The sequence below is a fragment of the Gymnoscopelus microlampas genome (genome assembly GCF_963454915.1).
Source record: "Gymnoscopelus microlampas genome assembly, chromosome: 6".
In the NCBI taxonomy this organism is placed as follows: domain Eukaryota; kingdom Metazoa; phylum Chordata; class Actinopteri; order Myctophiformes; family Myctophidae; genus Gymnoscopelus; species Gymnoscopelus microlampas.
In genome coordinates, this window is record NC_139943.1 from 18,729,711 (window position 1) to 18,754,310 (window position 24,600).

Genomic DNA, 24,600 nt, shown 5'->3' on the forward strand with positions numbered 1-24,600 from the left:
TGCTACTTTTACTTAAGTAAAATATCTGAGTACTTAGTTCTTCCACCAATGGTTGTTTTTAACAATATGCTAAACATTTTTTACTGGACTCTAAAGTCACAGAATTCGATAGGTTACCCACTGGGCTGTCACACTCTGACACTCTCACAAGCAAAGGGGAAGCGAACCCGTGTTGCCATATTTTGTGAGAGAAATAAGCAACCAGGTCTAGGAAAACAAGCCCAAAAGAAGCAACTTGCACTTTAACCCTTTTTTTAATGCATCGCATCGGCTATTTGAAAATAGCAGATCTACAAGCTCACAACGCGTCGCGATGTGATCCGTTGTGAGCTTGCAGAACTGCTATTTTCTAAGACTCTTGCAATAAAATGTGGAATATTTGGAATAGTCTTGAAACATTCTAACAACACAAATGCTCCCTGGCACTAAACATTTTCATGAAAATATTTGAGAACCACTAGTTTACATAATAATTTAAAATCAAGAGCAAGCCTAAATGAGCAAGTACACTTTAGAAACAAGCCCAAACCGCAACCAGCCAACCACCATTTTTTACAGGCAACTTTACACAGAAAAACAAGCCCAAAGTCGCTTATAATAAGGCGATATGGCAACACTGAAGCGGACCCGTGTGTGTGTGTGTGTGTGTACTGAACGGTGGGTGTTTTAAAGATTTTGAAGATGGCGACCAGTTCGGAGCGCAGTCCACCTCCTTTCCCCGACTTAGAGGACCAAGAAGTGGAGTCCGAAGGTGTCGGCGTGCGCGACAGCGACGACGATGCAGACGAAGACGACCTATTCACGAGTGCCGTACGTGTCACTTTGAACCTTATTGATTAGCATGTTCATTAATTAACTGCCAACTTCCTGACTGGCAACCAAACCTGGCTGACTATAACAGAATAAAGATTCCAAGGATGGATCGGTGACGTCACACGACTAACCGTCATGTAGCGGAAGTGCTGCAGACATTTAAACCTCAAAAACTGCGACGATTTTAATGCCAAACCACAAAAAGTGGTGTAAAGTAATTATGTACATTTACTCAAGTACTGTACTTAAGTACACGTTTGAGTTTTTTTTTTTTACTGTACTGGAGTATTTCAAATATTGTACTTTTACTCATTACAATTACTTGAAAACTTCAGTTTACTTTGTAGATTTTGATTATTATTACTGAACATACATTATCCACTTTCAGCAATTTCGGCCATTTGAAAACAGCAATCACAATGCGCATTGTGAGCTTGTAGATCTGCTATTTTCCAAAGAGTTTTATACATTTGAAAATGTGTGAAAAGGGACATTTTTACTTTTGGTACTTTAAGTACATTTTGATAGCCAATACTTGTGTACTTTTACTCAAGTACATTTTGAATTCCGGACTTTTACTTGTAACATAGTATTTCTACATGGTGGTATTGATACTTTTACTCAAGTAAAAAAATAAAGTACTTCTTCCACCGCTGGACAGTTGTTGAAAGGGTCACGCGACACTATGACGTCACTAACACATCCATGGCATTTATTCTAGGCTAACGTACTACCAGAGAGCTAACTTTAGTAGCTACTAGCAGTAAGCTAACCAGACACTTTTATGGGGAAATGTTCGCCAAGTTGTAAAGGTTATTTTCACGAGACACTACTAACACAGCCCAGGTAATAATAAGTTCATTTGAATTCTAACTCGCAGCGAGCAATTGCCAATTAACTGTACAACTTCTATAACGTTAATTGAACAAATCTGTGCAAATGATTCTGTAATATATATGTAGCTAACTTTTTCGCTCTCTGACTTTGTTTTTCTCGTTTTGATTTAAGATTCACGCTAATGAGAGTGAGTCGTCATTGACTGATCAAAATGCATTCATCATGTTGTGGTGTTTAGGTTGTCGTGTTGTTGTCGTTGAGTTTGGTCTTTTACCTACAGCCAGGTAACCGAGCCTGGGCTTTTGCTCAAATCTGACCACTCTCACCACCATTACCAATATGCATTTAAACCAAATCAAGCATTGGTATCAACGTTTGAGCTTTACAGATCAAGTCCAGGATGAAAGCAATAAATCAGTTATTTTTAAATAAAGTTTGTGTTGTTGCTGCCAATAACATGTTATGAAAACTTTTGAGTGGGTTAAGTGCCTTCGTAATTTACCTTGGGGTCTGATTTTGTTAGACTGGGCTGACAGGCTAAGCTCAGACAAGCTCAGACAATCACCATGTTGATGATTGAAGGCTGGATTTTCTCTCAGAATGTTACCCATAATATTAAAGTAAGTGTGACAATGTTATAGCTCATAGTTTACAAACGTTTAACAGTCATAGTTATAAAGGTATCCGAGCTGTAGCTGAATATGTTTAATATTGAAGCATAATAAGCATACAGTATTTTGAAGCAGCTTGATTTGTGCATGTACAGTGCAGACTGCAGGTACATTTGAAGGCTCTTTAAAAAGCTTAAGTTCTGTTATTTAATAACCCCAACATATCTTGCCCAAGTTTCAAAGGTGTGTTGTAGGCACATCGCAACAAACACACATAACAAATGTGCATCTTAAACACAGTCAAAGGCAAAAGTTATTTTGCAGAGCTGAACCTCCTGTCATGTGAGTCTCAGATGTGGTCACATGGTCAGAACCCGGATGTTTGACTTCTGGCTGACAATGAAAAGTTCAGAGGCTAGATTGGAAAGTTGCTGTCTTTGATTTCTGTACTCTGTGGAACTGATTAGTCAGCAGTAACGGACCTGCAGTATCTAATGGGGATGTTTTGAAATGGAGCAACTGATATCTATTGGTGGATTCTCAGCGTCTGCCTCCTACACAACATGCCGGTTAAGTTCAGTTCAAATGTTTTTAATGTATTATTTATGCAGGGGACTGCATTCTTGGAGCAAGCTCTCTTGTCCAGATGCAGTAAGTTTTAAATATGGACAGAGTCAGAATATGTTTTATAAACAACACACAACACAAGGAATGAACAGTGAATTTTGGACTTTATTTTTTAAGGGAGTTTTATTCAATTATTTATAGAAAGAGTTGAAAGAGAGATTTTAAAGCATCCCAGCATGGCACGTGATTCCAGAGACATGGTCTTAACCCCTGGGCTACATTTAGAGAGTTCATATTCATTAACCCATTAAGACCTGGAACGCATCTGTGTCACTTTAGATTTCTTTGGCTATTCAAAAATAGCAGATATACAAGCTCATAGCGCGGCACCGAGTGCCGCGCTATGAGCTTGTAGATCTGCTATTTTTGAAAAATCTTGAATCGCCTCAGGTCTTAATGGGTTAATAGAGAGTTTATAAAGGTCAGAGGGAGACGATGAAGGGGAGTTACAGGAAGGCACTGGTAATGTGGGTCTTGTTCTGGAGGCAGAAGGCATAACCACTTCACCATCAGAAGGCATTTATATTCCTTATTTTTTCCTTTTACTCCGTAGATTGAATCTCCACTGATCACAATGGACGCTGCACTGCCAACGGACCACTTTATAACCAGTCCACCTGACACCATTTCCCCCGAGTCACCTAATGATCCACTGAGCGACCTTGGCAGCCTGTCGGCCAATGAGCCAGCGGCCAGCGAGGCCACCAGCGAACCCTCAGATGATTTTGTGGACCTGATGAGCAGTGAAGCGGATTCTCCGAGTGATGCGGTTGCCATAATGGAAAGTGCCACAGCGGAAGAAGAGAAAGTTGCAGCAACCGAAGTGGCTTCAGACGAGCCGTCAGATGACTTTGTTGATCTCTTGGGAAATGAAAGTGACGCTCCAGGAGAGGAGATGCTGGTGGAAGCTGAGGGTGTTACTGTTGACCCAACAGCACGTGCAGCTGAAGTTCCATCTGAAGGCACCATCACTGACCACCCAGGTGATGACACACCAGGAAGTGTCATTGGCCAGGAAGTAGAAGAACCTTCCGGCGCTCCTCTATTGGACCAGGAGGTAAAAGAACCTTCCAGCGCTCCCCTATTGGACCAGGAGGTAAAAGAACCTTCTAGCGCTCCCCTATTGGACCAGGAGGTGAAAGAACCTTCCAGTGCTCCACTATTGGACCTGGAAGAAAAAGAACCTTCCAGTGCTCTGCTATTGGACCAGGAGGTGAAAGAACCGTCCAGTGCTCCTCTATTGGACCAGGAAGAACAGGAACCTTCCAGCGTTGCGCTATTGGACCAGGAAGAACAAGAACCTTCCAGCGCTCCGCTATTGGACCAGGAAGAACAAGAACCTTCCAGTGCTCTGCTATTGGACCAGGAAGAACAAGAACCTTCCAGTGCTCTGCTATTGGACCAGGAGGTGAAAGAACCTTCCAGTGCTCCCCTATTGGACCAGGAAGAAAAAGCACCTTCCAGTGCGCCTCTATTGGACATCGTCAGCGATTTACCCACCAATGACATAACACAGTCTGTGCTTGTTCCTGTTAGTGAGATCATTGATCCTTTGGTGGTGGTGGACATCACAAGTGCGGCCCAACCCACAGTCACAGAAGTGAAAAAAACTGCCATTCAGACGCCAATCGATCTGTTCGAAGATGAGCCCAGTGACCTGTTCACAGCTCCGTTGCAGGCCAAGTCCGCCAAATTGCCCCAGAAGAGCCTCTTCGATGAACCAGACGAGGACCTATTCAGTGAACCACTCGGGGCCACTACCACGGCTCCCATGAAGAAGACTGTTGATTTTGCCAACAGTGTCGAGCACGAGCAGAGGGACAAACTGGTCTCAACCAAACTTGGTGGCAGTGGTGATTTAGGGGCTGGACCCCTGAGTGACGAGCCAAGTGACATCTTCACCGAAGAAGCCGTTGCCACAGTGGCCAGCATCGTCAACACCAGCAGTGATGTCACCTCCAAAACGAATGGAGTTCATTCTGAAGAAGACGCAGACATATTTGCTGGTAGGTCCCTTAATGGACAGCATGCATGCAGTGAAGTCCACTATCGGTTTCAGAGACGGAGTAGAAATACTGACATGGAGACAGTGTAGGAGAGACAGACAGTAGGACAGCTGAGAGGGACACGTGTAGGAGAGACAGACCGTAGGAAAGCTGAGAGGGAGATGGTATACGAGAGAGTTAGCAAAGCTGAGAAGGAGCCAATGTTGGAGAGACAGACTTTAGGACGACTGAGAGGAAGACAGTATAGGAGACAAAGACAGGAATATTGAAAGAAAGATGGTGTAGGTGAGACTGACAGTGGGACATCAATGAAGAAGACAGACACTAGGACAGCTGAGAGGGAGACAGACAGTAGGAAAGCTGAGAGGGAAAGAGACAGACACTGAGAGGGAGATAGTGTTAGGAGAGACTGGTGGAAGGAAAGCTGAGAAGCAGTCGATGTTGGAGAGACATAAAGTAGGACAGTTGAGAGAGACACATGTAGGAGAGACAAACAGGAAAGCTGAGAAAGACTGTGTAGGAGGGAAACAGGAAAGCTGAGAGGGAGATGGTATACGAGAGAGTTGGCAAAGCTGAGAAGGAGCCAATGTTGGAGAGACAGACTTTAGGACGACTGAGAGGAAGACAGTATAGGAGACAAAGACAGGAATATTGAAAGAAAGATGGTGTAGGTGAGACTGACAGTGGGACATCAATGAAGAAGACAGACACTAGGACAGCTGAGAGGGAGACAGACAGTAGGAAAGCTGAGAGGGAAAGAGACAGACACTGAGAGGGAGATAGTGTTAGGAGAGACTGGTGGAAGGAAAGCTGAGAAGCAGTCGATGTTGGAGAGACATAAAGTAGGACAGTTGAGAGAGACACATGTAGGAGAGACAAGCAGGAAAGCTGAGAAAGACTGTGTAGGAGGGAAACAGGAAAGCTGAGAGGGAGACGTGTAGGAGAGAGAAAGTTGTGGTGGGATCTGTTCCCAGGCCAGCCGGGGTACATGTGTCACAAGATGTTTCATCATCTGATTAAGTGATATAGTTAAATAAATGTGCCATTACTCTCTTTCCTGTTTCCTGCTTAAAACCTCCCCTGTCATCGTGGAGGAAATGCATTGCTGCATGCCAGTGCTTGGAAATATAACGTTCTATAGATGTTTTAATGAAGAAATCAAAAAAGATATTGAAACATATTTTGGTGTTGTGTGGTGTTTGTCCAACAGAAGCTACAGTGGAGTTGTCTCTGGACAGTCCTAGGAATGACAGAAAGAAGGAGCCGGCCAAACCCTCCGTGTCTGTCCCCTCCCTGTCTGCTGCTACCAGCCTGTCTGCACCTCTGCCTGCCACTCTGGAGGAGGTATTCTATTATCGTATTCTATTCAGTTTTAACCTATTATATTGTACTCTATTCTACTATATTCTATAATCTACTCTGTTGTATTATATTATATTACATTACGTTATATAGAGAATCGAAGTCTGACATCACTGCTGCAAGAGGTCATTATCCCCCTGGGTCACAGTTATTCTTTTTATTGAAAATACATCTAAGATCATATAAGAACTGTGTTCCAAAAATAAACAAATGAGCCTGCGATTTTACTCGTATGCATATGCAGCATCAACCGACGGTGAAAAAAGTACTCATTTATCCAAACACAGACATTATCAAATGTAATTATTAAACAACACAGTCACATACCTAACAGAATCGTGACCCAGGGGTTGCGGGAGTGATGTCAGGACTTCGGTACACTTATTATATACATTTTTATATTACAATACATTTCAGTATTAACGTTTTACTATTTATTAACGTTTAATCGTTTTACGTTTTTTTTTTGTCTAAAACTAACTGTCCAACATTTGAAAATGTCTTGTAAACGATGACATGAAATATGTTGTGTAATATTCAGTAAGCTCCTGGAATTTACTATTTGGCACTGTCATGATTTCCTATGAAATCTTCTGGAAATACTGCATAGGTTTGCACTTTAGACAGAGTACAATCTGCTGCTGAAAACCCCTCACTTCCATTTTAACTGACAGACCTAAGCTTTCAGAAGTGCCACCGTTCACATAAAATATTTCGATTAATTTAATGTCACAATGTGAATTGACATATTTTTACAGTTTATTAATTAATATTTTGTATGGCTGACCACCCCCATGGTCAACTAGTTGACTAGTCATCGGTCTCCTTTTAGTGGCTGTAGGTTTTGTCAGTCAGGTATAAGTTGTTGAACAACATTGCCAAGCCAGTATAATCAACAGCATTACTGTTAAATCCAACAGTTATCCACAAATAATTTTAAACACAAAATCATCCAAAGTTGTCAGCAGTCAAATGTAATTCAGCACAGGTTAACACACAGACCCACCAGGCCCGACAGTTGAGTAAAGATGAAATGACAAAATGATAAAGATGAGCGATTTCATTAGCGGAGAAGTGACTGTGCAGGTGTAGCACCCGTATAGTAGATAATTATAATAGAGACAATGTAATAAAAATAAACTGCGATTTCGAACCTGAATCTGTCATTATATTGTGAGGAGGAAGTGGAAGTCGGAAATGACTCATCCTAATTAATTCAGCCTGTCGAGAGCTTGCTGCCAGCCTGCATTGGGAATTTAAAATGTCTTTGCTAATGTTTCAGCTTGAAGAGGATGAACAGGATGATAAATTTGAGACCAACATCTCTATCACCAACCCTGAAAAGATAGGTAAGAACCAGTCTGTATTATTATATTCTACAAATACAGTTTTATGTATGACCCAAACTTCACCCATCAATATTACAATACAGAAGCAGTTCTTTACAATATATTTGACACATTCTGAGGAAAGGTTCTATTCATTAAAGAAAAAGTTATCCATGCATGCATTTTTCATCAAATATGATCCAAACTGGATTGGTACTGTGGTCTCAGCAACTGTGTGGTGTTTGTTTCAGGGGATGGTATGAACGCCTACATGGCGTACAAAGTCTCTACACAGGTAGGACTCTGTCTCTGTCAACAGCATTTAACTTCATATGCAAACTACCATTATTTATCCTCCGGGTTAACCCAGATAAGGTGAGGATAGTTACTCTCACAAAACACGGTCCTAGTTCTGTCAGACCAAGAAACTCCAGCATACTGCTTATAAAACACTTTACACAGCGCATGTCAGTGATCTGTTATTTTGCGCTGACATACATAATTCAGGGTCATCGCATTGGTTTAAGGACAGCGAGACACATTCATGGTCAGGTTTTTGGCATGAAGTCCAATAGGTAACAGGTCATATTTGGGAGTGAATCTGTAACAGTGTTTGGGTTGTCTGTATCTCCAGACCACGCTGCCCATGTTCAGGAACAAGTCTTTCACAGTGAGGAGGCGTTTCAGTGACTTCCTGGGTCTCTATGAGAAACTATCTGAAAAACACTCAGCAAACGGCTTCATTGTCCCTCCCCCACCAGAGAAGAGCATTATGGGTAGGTGGAGTTGTTTTTAACTTATGTTGTTTAGTCTTTATTTAACCAAACATTCTCCTTTTTTCCAAGTGAAACCTGGTCAGGAGACTAGCATTTGAACACCCTGGAATGTCTTCATTCTTATAAGACATAATAAAAAATGTAATGCACAGCAAATCCATCAGTTCAAGGTTAAAATCTGATCAAAGTGCTAAAATTGTAGTAGTCATATACATAGCAGACCAGCAGAGTCGAGCACTACTGTACATCTATATAGATCTTTATACTGTAGATCTATGAGGTCTTTAAATTTGAAATCAATTTGAAGAGAGTTCAGTGAAAAAACACATCAAGTCAGATTTATTTCATACAAGCTCAATGTGCTTGACATTAAAAGACAATATTAGAAACATATTTTCTACGATGGGTTGGTCTTGAGATCAAATGTTGTTTTGGACAGGAATGACCAAGCTGAAGGTTGGAAAGGAGGACCCTTCATCTGCAGAGTTTGTTGAGAGAAGAAGAGCTGCGTTGGAGAGGTAATGTGAAGGAGAAGAAGTAATAACATGGGAAGTTTGGGAACAGTTTAAATATTAGACCAGTGAGTCCCAACTCCTGTTCTGTGCAACAGGAACACCAAACTAGCTGGTATAGTTTGGCTGCTCCCTCTCTCCTCCTACCACATGCATAGCACTGCTGAACTGTGCAAAGAATGGACTATATATTGCACTAAAATATGCTACTGCGCAACATATTGTGTATTTCATGTCCTTATCTTGCACACTGCAATTTGCACATTGATACTGCCATTTGCACATTGTCGTTTGTCTTGTAAATTGTTTATTATCCTACATTTCATGTTCTGACTTGCACCTTGACCAAAACCAATTCCATTATGTCCTACATTACTGGCAATAAAGATGCTTCAATGAAGAGTATTTCCCTCAATGCGAGGGTGCTCTTTGTTTGTTGATTCAATTGTTTTGATGTCTCCTCTGTCAGGTATCTCCAGAGGGTGGTGTGTCACTCCTCCCTCCTCCAGGATCCTGATGTCAGAGAGTTCCTGGAGAGAGATGATGTATGTTTAATGTTTGCGATATTGCTAGATTCACTATGTACAGAGATTACAGTCTAATTGAACCTGCCATCAGACCTGGAAGCCTTTCAGTAAACTAGTATCAAACTAGTATCATACTACTGTGGAATATAGACACCATTTATTTATAGTTTAGTAGTAGTTTGTGTGTGTGTGTGTGTGTGTGTGTGTGTGTGTGTGTGTGTGTGTGTGTGTGTGTGTGTGTGTGTGTGTGTGTGTGTGTGTGTGTGTGTGTGTGTGTGTGTGTGTGTGTGTGTGTGTGTGTGTATTTATTTATAATCAGTCTGTTTCGTATATATTATATTTATACAGGGAAATACATTATTCTTGGAATAGGAACATTTGTGTGTGTGTGCAGTTACCCAGGGCGGTGAGCACCCAGGCTCTGAGTGGTGCAGGTTTTATGAAGATGATCAGCAGGGCATCAGATGCTGTCAGTAAGATGACCATAAAGATGAATGAGTCCGATGTGGTGAGTAAAGTACATCTATCGTATTATAGTCTGATGCCTCAGTCTGTAACTTTGAGCTGCTCTGTCGGGTTTTCACTTTTTGTCAGCCCCAAACCACAAGTTCCCTTTTTAATTTCAAATTATCATGTTTAAGGAACTGTGGCTGGCTGCACCATGCCACATGCTAACACTGGTGAACATCATGTATATTTGCTAGTGGGGTGTGCAGGCTAGCTTAGCATAAATATCAGAATGTCTGCAGCAGTGCATTACATAAATGAAGTCACAAATTCTCTCAAAACCCCCAAAAACGAGTCTCTTATTAGACAAATAGATTTACACGGTCATGGTAGGATAGCAAGTCAGCAGTACCAGGTGCGAGATCCACTGTTCTACTTAAATGTTATTATAAGTGACCAGTAACTATACACTGCTGATGATAATGGCGCTATGTTGTTCTGCAGTGGTTTGAGGAGAAACTACAGGAGGTGGAGTCTGCTGACCAGCAGTTCAGGAAGCTCCATGGAGTGGTCGACTCTCTGGTTGGCCACAGAAAAGGTTGGCCACACCCCTTTACATTTGCCTTCATTCATTTGACCTTCTTAGCGTTAGTGGCGGCATAGTTTTTATTCACAACTTACAACCAGTACTTTACAGGCTGTTGTGGAAATGCAGTGAAGAATGTAATGCAATCGTCAATTATCACTGATCACTTATTTTTGTTATTATGTTAATTATGTTAATTATGTTTGTTTCCGTGCCTCCTGTCCAGAGCTGTGTCTGAACACAGCAGGGTTTGCTAAAAGCGTAGCGATGTTGGGTAGTTCAGAGGACAACACAGCTCTGTCTCGTGCGCTGTCCCAGCTGGCGGAGGTAGAAGACAAGATGGAACAGATCCACCAGGACCAAGCTGCTAACGACTCCTTCTGCCTCGCTGAGATGCTCGCAGACTACATCCGCTTGCTGGGAGTTGTCAGGGTACGCACAACAAAACACAATTGACACATGATGTGGTACACAGTAACATCCTCAGTGTTTGTTAATTTAACTCTGAGAGTGTACTGTACAAACATAAGGGTGAATTTGTTTACGTTTGTACACTTTCAGAGTTACAAATGGATAAATGAACACTGAGGATTTTGCTGTATACTGTAGGATAGGATATTCTATTTGATTTGTTGTGATTTAGAATAATAAGACCAGACTTCCTCGTGGTTCAGCCATTTTTGGCTTAAGTGTCTGTGGTTCAATTCCAGGCTCGGGACCTCTTTTGTATGGCCTAGCTTTACTGTCTCTCTATTGTCCCGTCCTAATAAAATCAGTAATGCTAAAGTATGAAAAATATATTGATGCCGGTATATGGGATGTTATGTCGATATGGCCCATTGACTACAAGATATTGTCAGGTTGCAGTACATATATTTGGTGAGGTGAAGTTAAATGCTATATAATCAAAGGTCGGTAGAGTATCCAAAACCTGTACTTTAAAATGACACAAGTAGAAGCAGTCATACAAATAACTACTTGAGTAAGCATAATTGGGGGGAAAACGGCTCCCAAGAAACACTTTTTTTTTTAAACTTTCTGTTGATTTTTATAACACCAATACAGACCGTATCAGGAACAGCATACACATACTGTCTAAAGTAGCAAGTTAATAAGTAGTGTATTATTTAATATTCAGAAGAAACCAATGACTACAGAAGTGCAGAATAAGAGCGTGATGTAGGCTACATAGAGCATGATCAACTTAATAAAATGAACTGCTTTTCTTAAAATGAAATGGTCTGGTTTGGTAGCCCAGGTTGATACTTTTTTTTAAATGTTTAAATAACATTGTGACCGTTAAAAGTTGGTAACTTACACATTCTTTTACCTAAGAACAAGTTGTGTTATTAATTAACGCAGCACAGAAGTGAGCGGTGAAAGTGTCATGGGTGTTACATGGGTGCGCAAAGGAGAAGCAAGACGCTGATGGATCTCCAGTGAAATTAAATATACTCAAGTAGAATGAAGCATCCTACATTCAAAGTACTTACAAAAACAGTTTGTTAAAAAAAGTAAATGAGTAAATGTAACTGAGTAAATGTGGCACATAACAGCCCACCTCTATGTATGATGCAAGATACTGCATATGTTGGATAGGATTCATGACATTTGAGAGATATGGGGTGGGGTAAAATATAGAATATTGTGTATGTGTCCCTCAGGGTTCATTTGACAACAGGATGAAGGCATGGCAGCGCTGGCAGGATGCCCAAACGATGCTTCAGAAGAAAAGGGAGACTGAAGCCAAACTGCTTTGGGCCAACAAACCTGATAAACTACAGCAAGCCAAGGAAGAAATCTCAGATGTATGACGCAACTCATAGTGCTCACACACGTGTAGCTAATTGGTTTTTAACTGGTAATTGAAAGAGAACAGTGTTAAGGTACGCTTAGGGAGGGAAGGGAGAATAATCTAAAAAGCCAGGGCATCTCAGAGAATTTTGATTAAAAACTGCAACTGATTGCAATTTTTATGTATGGTTATTGTCATGGCATGGGTAGACGATCAAATAAGCCCCTTTTGAATAGATCTCCCTGTAAGTGTTCCTGAAGATAAAGTTTGGTTAGTTCTGTAGATTTTTGCATTTCTTCATGAGCACCTTATGTCTTTATTAGAGTTGACACATTATTTTAAAAAAATCTATTAACAAATACATTCAATTAATTAAAGTGTGTTTTCCTTTCCAGTGGGAGGGGAAGGTGACTCAGTATGAGAGAGACTTTGACAGAATATCTGCAACCGTACGCAAAGAGGTGCTCCGCTTTGAGGTAAGCTGTTAAATGCTTTAAAGGTGTAGTGAAATGAAAAATATGTTTTTCACACTTTTAGAGCATATCCGTGGTCATCATATGGGCATACCTAACAATAGATGCCCGAAAAAAACCATTTTTTGTGATTTTTTTACATCTAAAGTCCCTAAAAAGCCAATCTTAATTACTTCCTGTAAACGAAAACGTGCTGCGTGATGACATAATACAGCCTTCACGAATATAAATGAATCTTGATTACATGCACCTGTTTGATTCCCATAGCTGCACGTTCTTCAAACACAGCTGATTTTAATTACAGAGATACTCAGTTTTGAATCTCATTGAAGATGAGTGTATTACTCATTTTAAACTTCATCTGCACACTAAAATATGTATCTGAAAACATTATAGGTTAGAAATAAGCCAGGTAGTAGCAAACGTGCTTCACTGGCCGTCTCTCTCTCACTTGTAAACAAACACTAGCCGTGTGCCAGCACGGCTGAAGTGATTGAGATCCAACGTCCCATAGCCTGAAGGGATGGGACCTTCTGATTGGTTTAGAGTCGTTGAGCCGACGTTTCGGGCTGAACCTTCAAAATAAAATGACCGAAAATGTCACTTCAGTGCGTCTTTAAAAGCTTTTATTCATACATCGGGGCGTGTTGGGTGAATAGATGGATTTTACAATGCAGCAGACAATTAAGAAGTTCTTAATCATTAGTTAATGGGTCCACAAGGTGTCATGTATTCAGTGTGTGATGACTTGGCTTTTGTGTTACAGAAAGAGAAGGCGAGAGACTTCAAAAGACAGATCATTAAATACTTAGAAGCTTTGCTTCAGTCTCAGCAACAGGTGAGTTTTTGTATAGTGGAATCAATAATCCAATGTATGAGAATGTACAGTAGGAGTCCCACACACTGCCCTCACTTTCAAGCTTTTAAATCACTTTGAAGGTTTTAGGCATAGAAACTTTGTTGGGCATACATTTCAGTTGTTTTATGCAATAAATACAGTGCTCCTACAAGGGTTGACTGTTTCGTGTATTGGGAATCATTCATGAGATGTAGACACATTCCAGACACATTGTGTACTTGCAAATGTTTTCACAACGTAGTGGGATTCACACATTTTTGTTCACTGAATTTGTAATTTGGTATGAGCGAAATGTATGTATTTGTAAACAGAAGGCATTACGCTGGTTAATTAGAAATGTCTTTCTTTGGGCAAAACCATTTACAGTAATGCCAAATCTCATATTTGCAACCAAATGTTTCAGTAGATTTGTAGACCAGTAGGCTTGTTATAACCATATTAACACTGCTATTTGCACATTTGCTCCATTATACAGTCTAAGGTGTGTGCCATATTTCTAGAATTCTCAAACAATATGGTTGATATTTTGTGACATGCTAAGCACCGTTCACACAGAGCATGATAACGATAACTATGAATGTTGTTAAAAATTATAGCGACAACGATAGTCGTAAACGATATTGTTTGGATCACTTTCCGAGCGATTTTATGAATGATAAAACATTGACTGCCATTCAAAATCCATCAGAAGGACAGATCTCACTCCCGGAAAGTTGTGTTTTTAACAGAGATGAAGAGTTATGTATAGCTAACGCTACACGCATGCTTGGTGTGAATGTACACCGGCACTTGCATGCACATATTTTCGAGAGGCCTAAGCCCGATCTACATTCAGTTGTCTTCAAGCTCACAATGCGTCGATGCGTTGTGAGCTTGAAGATCGGCTATTTGACCAAACTTGGTAACGGGTGACATCTAGGAAAAGCAGTGTGGCACGCACCAAAGGTAGGTCACCTAACCTTAAAAACCCAATCGGTGGGGGACTATGGAGTTCCCTGCAGTACTTTACTTTCTTTTATTAGGCCCAATGATTCTTTTTTAGATCTGGGTAAATGTAATGTTTTTATTTTTATCTCCTTTTTTTCTTATCTCTTCTAGCTGATAAAGTACTGGGAGGCTTTCTTACCAGAAGCCAAAGCCATTGCCTGATCTCTCCTGTAGCATCACGTCTCTAATTCTCCTGATCCACAGGAGAAGCTGTCACTTCTTCTACACTTTACCTCTCTGCCTTCAAACCAAGGATTATTTGTGTGTGCGTTGTAAAAGGGAGACGTAATACAATCAGCCTGTTTTCTTTTATATATACTATATAATCACCTTTAACATACAGCTCTGTATTCTATTGTATTAATTGTATATTTTTCATTTAATCACAAATATTTTCTTATTAGATTTAAAAAGAAAGAAAAATATTCATATAGAGAAAAGAAAACACATACACACAAAGTCAAGGTGTAGTGAATGATTCCACAAATTTCCACAAGGGATGAGAAAGAAAGAGTTGTTCTCAGGATGTTTTCATGATGTGTTGTAAATCAGATTTCTGACATCAGCATTGTTTAACTGTTTACACCAGGCTGCTGTCTCAGTAGATATGGACCATATGAATCTATATGCCCCTGTCCCACCTGACATTAATCTATCATCTGGCTGATCAAACTGTAAACTCACTACATCTCCAAACCACAGACACGGCACATTTAAATGTTCACGGATCCACACAGAAAGTGCATGTTGAAAGAAATCTTTACGTTTTCAATTTCATCAGCCATTACTCATGCTCACTATAAGACAGTGCCATTTCATTATACTTATTCTGACTCGGAGGCGGGCTGTGGATGGCTAAAGAATTCACCTGCAGTTGAGATCGGTCATCTGAGGACATTTCAAGTTAATGGAAACTACGGCCTTTCTGATCCTGGAATTTTTGTGTGCTAAAATAGTAGCCAATGTTGTATCATCGATAAATAAAAACAAATCCACTGGTCGCCCCTGAGACACAGAGTGATTAGACATGAATGGTGTTTTCCTGTAGTGAGGACCGATACATGGTTTTAAGTTTGAAAAGGTGACTTTAGATTGTGAATTTCAAGTAGCGGGTTGAAAATGCTGTCCGCTTTTTCTTAAATGGTTGTTTCGAAATATGAAATCCGGACATGATGTGCGATTTCACAATCGCTTAACATTGTTCTTAAGATATGTAAGTGATTACCAGAATGAGTGAGGACAAGTTTCCATGTCACACATGAAGTGTGAAATGTATACTGTGTTTACTGGAGAGCCATTTTAAAGCCATGTGTAAATGTAATGCAGATTAATAATCTCTGCATGCGATCAGGATAGGAGGGGTGCATTAATGCCAGGTGTACCAGAGGTCCTTTTAATGTTTCTGGGGACCCAGATGAAGGAAGTGGCCAATTTTATATTCAACAGAATATATTCAACTTATTCTATTGCCTCTTGGTGATTTAAAGGGATTTGATAAGAGTAAAAAGAGAAAAAACGGCACTTCCACTTGTGACAGATAATTTTTATAAGCACTAGTTTACTTCTCTTTCACAGTCAAATACTGCCAATGCTGAGGAGAAGGGAGCGGGGATGAAAAGTGTCATACATGTATATTGGTAGAGTCTACACTTCCCTACAAAGGCAGATGGTAGTAACTATGTTTTGTCTTTCAAAGGTCACGAGTGTGTTTACATTTCACATCCATTATGCACTTATATAATATAATCAATACTAAACAACAAATGCTGCTCCAACAGTACGTTTGGTAGGACAGAAGATCATTTTTTTCCCCGCTGAATTTTAGTTCTCATGCAGTTACTGCTCTGTGGCTTTGTAGGGTGGTAGTTATGGATTCTACCATTTATCTTGGTAGGGTCCACTACTGGGGATTTTAGGCTGAACCGTTCTAATTGTAAGCCCCCCAGCTAAAGCTTTGCGTGGCATTCTAGGTCAACCTATTTGGGTATTATGTTTTAAGTATGATTGATTTCTGTTGTGCAAATGATGACACATAGAACCACATGAGTCTGTGCCTTTTTAATTCTGAATGCTATTTTTTCCCCCTGTGATGTAAATTTAAATGTGTTGGGAGAACCCTAGTTGAACTATGTTTCTGTATGTGTCACAGTACGTTATGTTCCTGGCAGTGTGTCAGTTCAAACTGGCTAAAATGTACTCTTTGGCACAGGATTAATGGGGAATTTACCCTCGCAGTACATCTGAGCTGTTTTTCGTCCTAGCTTTAGTGAATATCCAACAAAGATTTGCAATATGGTTTGCATTATGATATTAATTGATCATTTGAATTCTTAAAAAGCAAAACTTATTGTAGTGCAGCTTAATCATTTGAGGCTCATCAGCTCCCAGAAGTATCTATTTTGATTTCACTGAGCTGTATTTAACACTACATGGAATAAGGAAGGGTCCTTGTAATTTTGAGAAAAGTTATGATTTGTGCATTTACTGTACCAGATGAGATTTTTGGTGAAATGCCTCTGACAATTCAGCTAACCATATTTCCTAAATGCCTGTCTGTTTTTAAATTGACAAGAAAACTATGGCCCAGGTCACAGATCTGTGGGATGTTCATCGGGTTGTTTGGAATCACAGATTCAAGCTTTAATTCCTGCTTCACGTGTTCATTTTCTGCTGTGTTGCAATAATGCTACACTGTTACTGTTTGTCGTGACTAAAACATTACTAAATTTTGACATTTCTTTGCACAAATGTTTTTTTTCTACAATCTAAAAAATTAAACACATTTTCAATAGATGTGGCTGAATGTGTGAATTATTATGGTTTTGATTTGTGGGGCGGAGGATAGTTGCCCATGTCACTGTTCAAAGAACATCCGCATGTTAATTAAGTTTTTATTTTATTTTCCCAAAACGATAACAAGAAATATAATTCCAAGTCTGCTCTCTGACTTTAAACGTTTAAACAAAATAAGTCACTTTTCATCAATTAAAAACAATTCCATCATTTTTCAAGTATTTCATAAATAAAATAAAAACATCTAATTTCCATAAATGCATTTAAAAAAATGTTTAAGAAGTAGTGAAAATAGCCCCCCCCCCCAGCCTCATGGTGCCCTAGGCAATTGCCTACTCTGCCTAATGCAAGGGCAGGCTCTGACTGTGAGCTTGTAGATCTGCTATTTTCACTAGTTTGGGTCCCGGGCAAATGTCATATTTATTTTTGGGGTCTTGAGCTAAAAGGTTCGGGAACCACTGGCCTACAGCCATGAGTCATATGTCTAACATTGACAATATAGATTAACAGAGGACCCTAAAAAATTGTAATGAGCCACAAGCAAGACAGTCATGAAACTGAATTTTTAAAAATGAAACAAAAAAAACACTTAATCACATCCAGGGACGAATTAAGAGTCTTACCAAATAATAATAACAATAATGACAACGAGAGTATCAAACAGTCCAGCAGCAATATTTCAACACTATAGAGCGTGCCAACGCGTCGTCACCACGGGGGGGCGTTGGCATTGGGCGTGGCATTGGGCAATGTTAAGTCAACCTGGTTTTTACTCCTCAAAGATGTCCGCAGCTACCAAAAGACACTTGTTGACGCCCCTTTCAGGAATTTTGGCACGCTCTATAGGCCTACTTTGCCATTTACTCACAAGTAAAAAAAAGAATACTGTACTGTAGTATTCCAAAGTGGATATAATATCAGAAAAGCCTAATTTAATTGTAGATCTGCTATTTTACAAAATGTTTGCCCCAGAAAAGGGACCCTGGGGCCAATTTTTTACTGAAACAAACATTTTGTGTTACATTTTTTTTAGCCCACCACACATCCCTTGGTGAATAGAGACGGTCCCGCCTCTGGTCCCCCAGAGTTCCCCTTTCCCGTGGGCGACGCAATAACGACCGTTCAGTTCCCTGCCGACATGGACGAAATCCCTGAAGAACACTTGGTCCAGATGACAGATGACTTTATTTGAACTGCTCCACACACGCACCTGGAACGACTCCGTCTGCTTATTACCCGCTGACATCACAAACGTGTCACAGTGTGATTCTCGGTACTTGTTCCAGTACGTCTTCCAGTACATTGAATCGTGGGAGCAGTACGTGCCAACGCATATCTTTCCTTCCACACGTCCTGTCTTGATGTACGCCCAGTTGTCATTAATTTCCCCCCTTTTCATAAAATGGAAGGTAAATCTCTCTTCCATGGAAACATAAGTCCCCCAATTTGTGACATTTCCTGCATGGAAATCGGACACTCCTTTGTCGATCACCACTTCTGCAATGGTTTGTCCTATCAGCGCCGAGATACCTGGCAATAAAGTTTCAAATTCGGTAGAGGTGTTAACTAATTTCTCTCCTTTAGCCGCTCCTACGGCCTTTTGAAAGGTTTTTTGGACGACCTGTTTCGACAGCCATCTCATCATTTTTTTCATCGACTCTTCTTCCGTGTGTCCGTGACAATTTCCCCTGCCTCTCATTAATTCGTCAAGAAGCACTTTGTCCTCGTTTATGCCGACCAACGTTTTCTTCCAAATTTCTTCTTTGATCGCGTCGGCATGGCGTCCAAATTTGTGGAAGTACAAATCTTCGAAAGCCTTGCTTCTCTCAACGGCGTCGAGGTTGAATATGTCATCCGTCAGTGCCATCTTCTGGAAGATTGAACCTGGATTGATTGATTGATTGAATACTTTATTAGACGTTTGCAGAAAAAAGCACATGAAAGTACAGTTCAATACAAGGTCAGCTAATAGGATTTAAACCCCAAGAAAGCCTATGGCTTGTTTCCATTGGGGTCTTTTGTACTCAATTCATAGAGACATTAAATTACAGGCAGAAATACACTACTATGCAGAACATCATAAAAACTGTTAAAAATAAGAAAAACTGTAAACAGTTCGAGGGGGCGGGGGCTATGCTTTGACTTTTAAAGGGGCCAGTTTCGAATTGCATACCAGCCAAAAGTGAGCTCTCAGAAAGACTGGTTTTGAACCAGAAATCAGCAAGAGAGTGCTTATTAAGAGGAGAGTATTTAAGATACCGGTAGTGAAAGAGACCCTCATTCCTGTCTAACTACTCAATAGGATTGTCTAACTACTTATCAATACCCTCATACCAATACCCTCAATACCCTCATACCAATAGGATTGGTTTTTAAGATAGTCAAAGAGACAGAGCCCTCAATACCCTCATACCTGTCTAATTACTTCCAAAAAGTGAGTGACACCCACAGCCACAATACTAGAGGGAGCGACCATGATCTGGTACCATCCACATTTAGAACAAACATGGGAAAACTCTCATTCTACTACTCTGCCACCATAATGTGGAGTGCCCTGACACCATCCATTAAAGGACGTAAATCACTGTTTGTTTGTTTTGTTTTTTTCAAAATTGGCCTGAAATAATATCTATCCGGAGACCACAAGGGGAGGTAAATGGGTAGCACTTTATAATAAGTACTTGTTATATAGTTAATAGATCATAAACTATTAGTTAATGAGTTATTAATGACTTGTTTATTATTTGTTAACAGTTAGTTAAGGATGTATAACTATGCTTTATAGATGGTTAATAGATCACCCACACACTGTTAGTTAATGAGTTATTCATGACTTGTTAACTGTACATTAAGGATTTATAACTATGCCTTATTACATATATTTGTTTTTACCATGAATAAGCTATTAGTAAACTCCTTACTAATGACGTGTTAAGTATTTGTTAATAGTTTATATGTTATTGGGACATTATTGTAAAGTTGCAACTGTTCCTCATTTACTCATGTTAGTAAATGAGGATTTTACGAAAACATTTGCGAAAAATGTACGAAAATATAAATAAACCGCGAGAGCTTTGGAAGGTATTTAAACAGTCGGGCTACAGTAAGAAACTGAAAACCAGATCTACAAACATCAACATTAATTTGGATGGCACGCTCATTACTGAAAAAAGCTGGATGTGGCTAATCGCCTTAACAACTTTACAACCATAGCAACCACACTGGTTAACATACTGCCCTCTCATCCTGGGCTTTATGGTGTAAAGCACATCCAAGCATTCAACAAAAATCTAGGTGTAAGCAAAGATTACTTTAAACTCACCATGGTGACAACTGAAGATGTGTTTAAAACCTCTATTGCCCCAATCATTGCCCACATAAGTTAACAAACCTCTCCATCCCCCAGTACATCTGGGGTCCTATCACGGGTCATCTTGACTCTGCTGTGTGACTGCTCTACTTTGTACAGGCCCAATTGTTAATGTGTCCAACTGTTGTATTGTGGTTGCCTATACCTCATTATGATAATGGTTATGGTTAATTTCTCATGTTTATCATGCATTATAGTCTGGTGTTTGTTTGTCTTATTGTTATGGTCTTGTTGATGTATCTGTCTGTTATGTCTTATAAACAAAAACTATAAAAACTAATATATATATAACAAACCTCTCCATCAGTCACTGTCACATCCCACAAGATTTCAAACCCCTCTGTACAAAAAAGGAAGCAAGTTAGACCCTGGCAACTACCGCCCTGTTTCCATTCCCATGCTCTTTCAAAACCGCCATAAAAGAACACCTGTCTTAGCCTGACACTCAGCCTGAATTTTCATTTCGTTTCACTCCATTATTCAGTCTGAAAGCCCTCTCAATGCAGCCGATTTCTGAGATGGGGGCGTGGCCAAAGTTTTTTTTTTCAAAGACTCTTTGGCGATTGGTTCATACTGGATTATCCCGATCCCGATTTGTCGTACAGATTTTCAACCGAGTCTGAGACCTCCTATGAGAGCGTCACCAGACCAGAATCGCCTGAACATATTTTTTTAATGGGCGTGGCTAGCGATTCACGGGCTGGAGCCAGGCTACACCTGTCTGTCATTTTGACAACTGGACTTCTAACTTGCCATCAGAAATTGACCCTGTTTCTTACTTTGTACTCTCTCTGCGTTGGCTGCAGCATTACAGGAGATGACCACTCTCTGGATCTCCTCCTTGTCCAACACCACCATCTAGTAGGACACACACACACACACACACACACACACACACACACACACACACACACACACACACACACACACACACACACACACACACACACACACACACACACACACACACAATGTATCCATTAAACACACACCACTGTCTACAACAAACACACATGACAGCAAATACATTAAACCACATTTTACACGGCTTGGTTGAATGTGTGTGTGTGTGTGTGTGTGTGTGTGTGTGTGTGTGTGTGTATGTGTGTGTGTGTGTGTGTGTGTGTGTGTGTGTGTGTGTGTGTGTGTGTGTGTGTGTGTGTGTGTGTGTGTGTGTGTGTGTGTGTGTGTGTGTGTGTGTGTGTGTGTGTGTGCGCGTGTGCGCGTGCGTGCGTGTGTACCTTGTCAGTGAGCTGGCAGCAGGTGGTGAGGTGGTCCAGGTACTCGTGTGCGTTGTTGTCCTGGACCCCCATCAGACCCAGGGCCTTATGCCTGAGGCTGCCCAGCAGAGAGGACTCGTCCTGGGCAGCCACCGCTTCCTGCACCTGCCTCACTGGACACACACACACACACACACACACACACACACACACACACACACACACACACACACACACACACACACACACACACACACACAATTTTTCTGTAAATAAACTTTTACTGCTCCTAGTATTGATGATTTCTTGTATAGTATTCTTTATATGTCTTGATAGTCTTTATATGTCTTGATGAATTGAATACACAGGACCACAATGGAAACAAACTACCAGGGCTTTTGTCTTATTCTTTTAGCATTATTGTATAACTGTAGTACCTCTGTACTTTTTGCAAAATGTTCAATCAATCAAGACATTTTTGTTAGTGCGATATCATGATGGCAATATTGTTACATCCCTAATAAATTGATTGATTGATTGATCTCCACCTACCTTTGAGAGGAATCAGTAGATAATTGAGAGAAGTCAGTAGATCATTCCTTTGCATCTTCTGCAGAACATTTTCAATGATCTGAACCGCATCAGTGGGATAGGTCTGCATGATCAGCTGTGTGGTTTTAATCCTGTTAGCATTCTCTAGACTACAGTATGAGAGCGCCTTGAGACCATCAAGGTTAGCAGGCTGCCGCAGTTGATGCTGGAAAGTTGTCAACTCTATGTCTCCAAGCGCTTCCAGAATATCTCCAAGTGATATTCTTCTGGTATTTTTCTGGTATTCCTGTACCTGCCTCACTGGACACAGTTATTCTGTTATTATTTTAGCATTATTGTACAACTGTAGTACCTCTGTACTTTTTGCAAACTTAAAAAAATATTTCCGGTGATAATCCAGAAAGTCAACCAAGGAATAATAGTTTTGGGCAGGATCTCCTCGTTGGTCACTAGGAACACACTGAGGACATTAGCTGGAGCACTAATACAATATCATTTTGACTATGCATGCACCTCATGGTACTCTAGCACCTCAAAGGCATTAAAACCAAAACTACAGACCTCTCAAAACATACTAATCAAACTACTACTAGACCTCACACCTAGCCTAAGACTCACCTACCCCCTGCTCATTATGCTATGGTGGGATTGCTCAGGGTAGAGGACAGAGTCCAGAAACTTGCAATGGACCTGGTCTACAAGATACTCAAGGGACCAGTGCATGTACGTATCTGTCAAACTACTTCACTAGAGTGAGAAACGCTCATGGGCACAACACCAGAGGGAGCTCCACTGATGACGTTCCCCCCCGGATTTGGCACAAACATGGGAATTAATTCATTTTAATATTATGCCACCAAAATGTGGAATGCCTTACCAACAGCCATCAAAAAGTGTGACTCCCTACCCTCTTTCAAAACCGCCATAAAATAACACCTGTCTGTAATTTTGAACAGGACCTAGACAACTGGACTTTTAGCTTGCCACCAGAAATTGACCCTGTTTCTTACTTTGTACTCTCTCGGCCTTGGCTGCTGCAGCATTACAGGAGATGACCACTCTCTGGATCTCCTCTTTGTCCAACACCACCATCTAGTAGGACACACACACACACACACACACACGCACACGCACACGCGCGCGCGCACACACACACACACACACACACACACACACACACACACACACACACACACACACACACACACACACACACACACACACACACACACACACAATGTATACATTAAACACACACCACTGGTCAATCAGTGAATTCATTGGTTTGTTATTTTTCAATAATGACCTCAATAACAGAGCGTGGTCTAATCAAAGACTCAGCAGGTGGTGAGGTGTGTGTGTGTGTGTGTGTGTGTGTGTGTGTGTGTGTGTGTGTGTGTGTGTGTGTGTGTGCGTGTGCGTGCGTGCGTGTACCTTGTCAGTGAGCTGGCAGCAGGTGGTGAGGTGGTCCAGGTACCTGTATGCGTTGTCGTCCTGGACCCCCATCAGACCCAGGGCCTTATGCCTGAGGCTGCCCAGCAGAGAAGACACGTCCTGGGCAGCCACCGCTTCCTGCACCTGCATCACTGGACACACACACACACACACACACACACACACACACACACACACACACACACACACACACACACACACACACACACACACACACACACACACACACACACAGACACGTACACGTACACACACAATTTTTCTGTAAATATACTTTTACTGCTCCTAGTATTAATGATTTCTTGTATAGTATTGTATGTCTTTATATGTCTTGATGAATTGAATACACAGGACCACAATGGAAACAAGCTACCTGGGCTTTTTGTGTTATTCTTTTAGCATTATTGTATAACTGTAGTACCTCTGTACTTTTAGCAAACTGTTAATAAAGTGTTCAATCAATCAAGACATTATTGTAGCGCGATATCATGATGGCAATATCGTTACATCCCTAATAAATTGATTGATTGATTGAACTCCACCTACCTTTGAGAGGAATCAGTAGATCATTGAGAGAAGTCAGTAGATCATTCCTTTGCATCATCTGCAGAACATTTGCAATGATCTGAACCGCATCACTGGTATAGGTCTGCATGATCAGCTC

General features: G+C 40.7%; 1 protein-coding gene across 1 annotated transcript; it reads left to right on the forward strand.

Moving 5' to 3' along the window:
* Positions 1–653: 653 nt before the first annotated feature.
* snx1a (sorting nexin 1a) lies at positions 654–17,339 on the forward strand. Its single transcript, XM_084059317.1, has 15 exons — positions 654–810; positions 3,442–4,894; positions 6,105–6,238; positions 7,539–7,605; positions 7,836–7,879; positions 8,219–8,360; positions 8,800–8,878; positions 9,342–9,417; positions 9,794–9,907; positions 10,351–10,444; positions 10,659–10,864; positions 12,097–12,240; positions 12,623–12,703; positions 13,467–13,538; positions 14,658–17,339. Exons 1-15 carry the CDS (start codon positions 682–684, stop codon positions 14,706–14,708), a joined length of 2,886 nt encoding a protein of 961 aa, XP_083915443.1. The 5' UTR covers positions 654–681; the 3' UTR covers positions 14,709–17,339.
* The last annotated feature ends 7,261 nt before the right edge of the window (positions 17,340–24,600 follow it).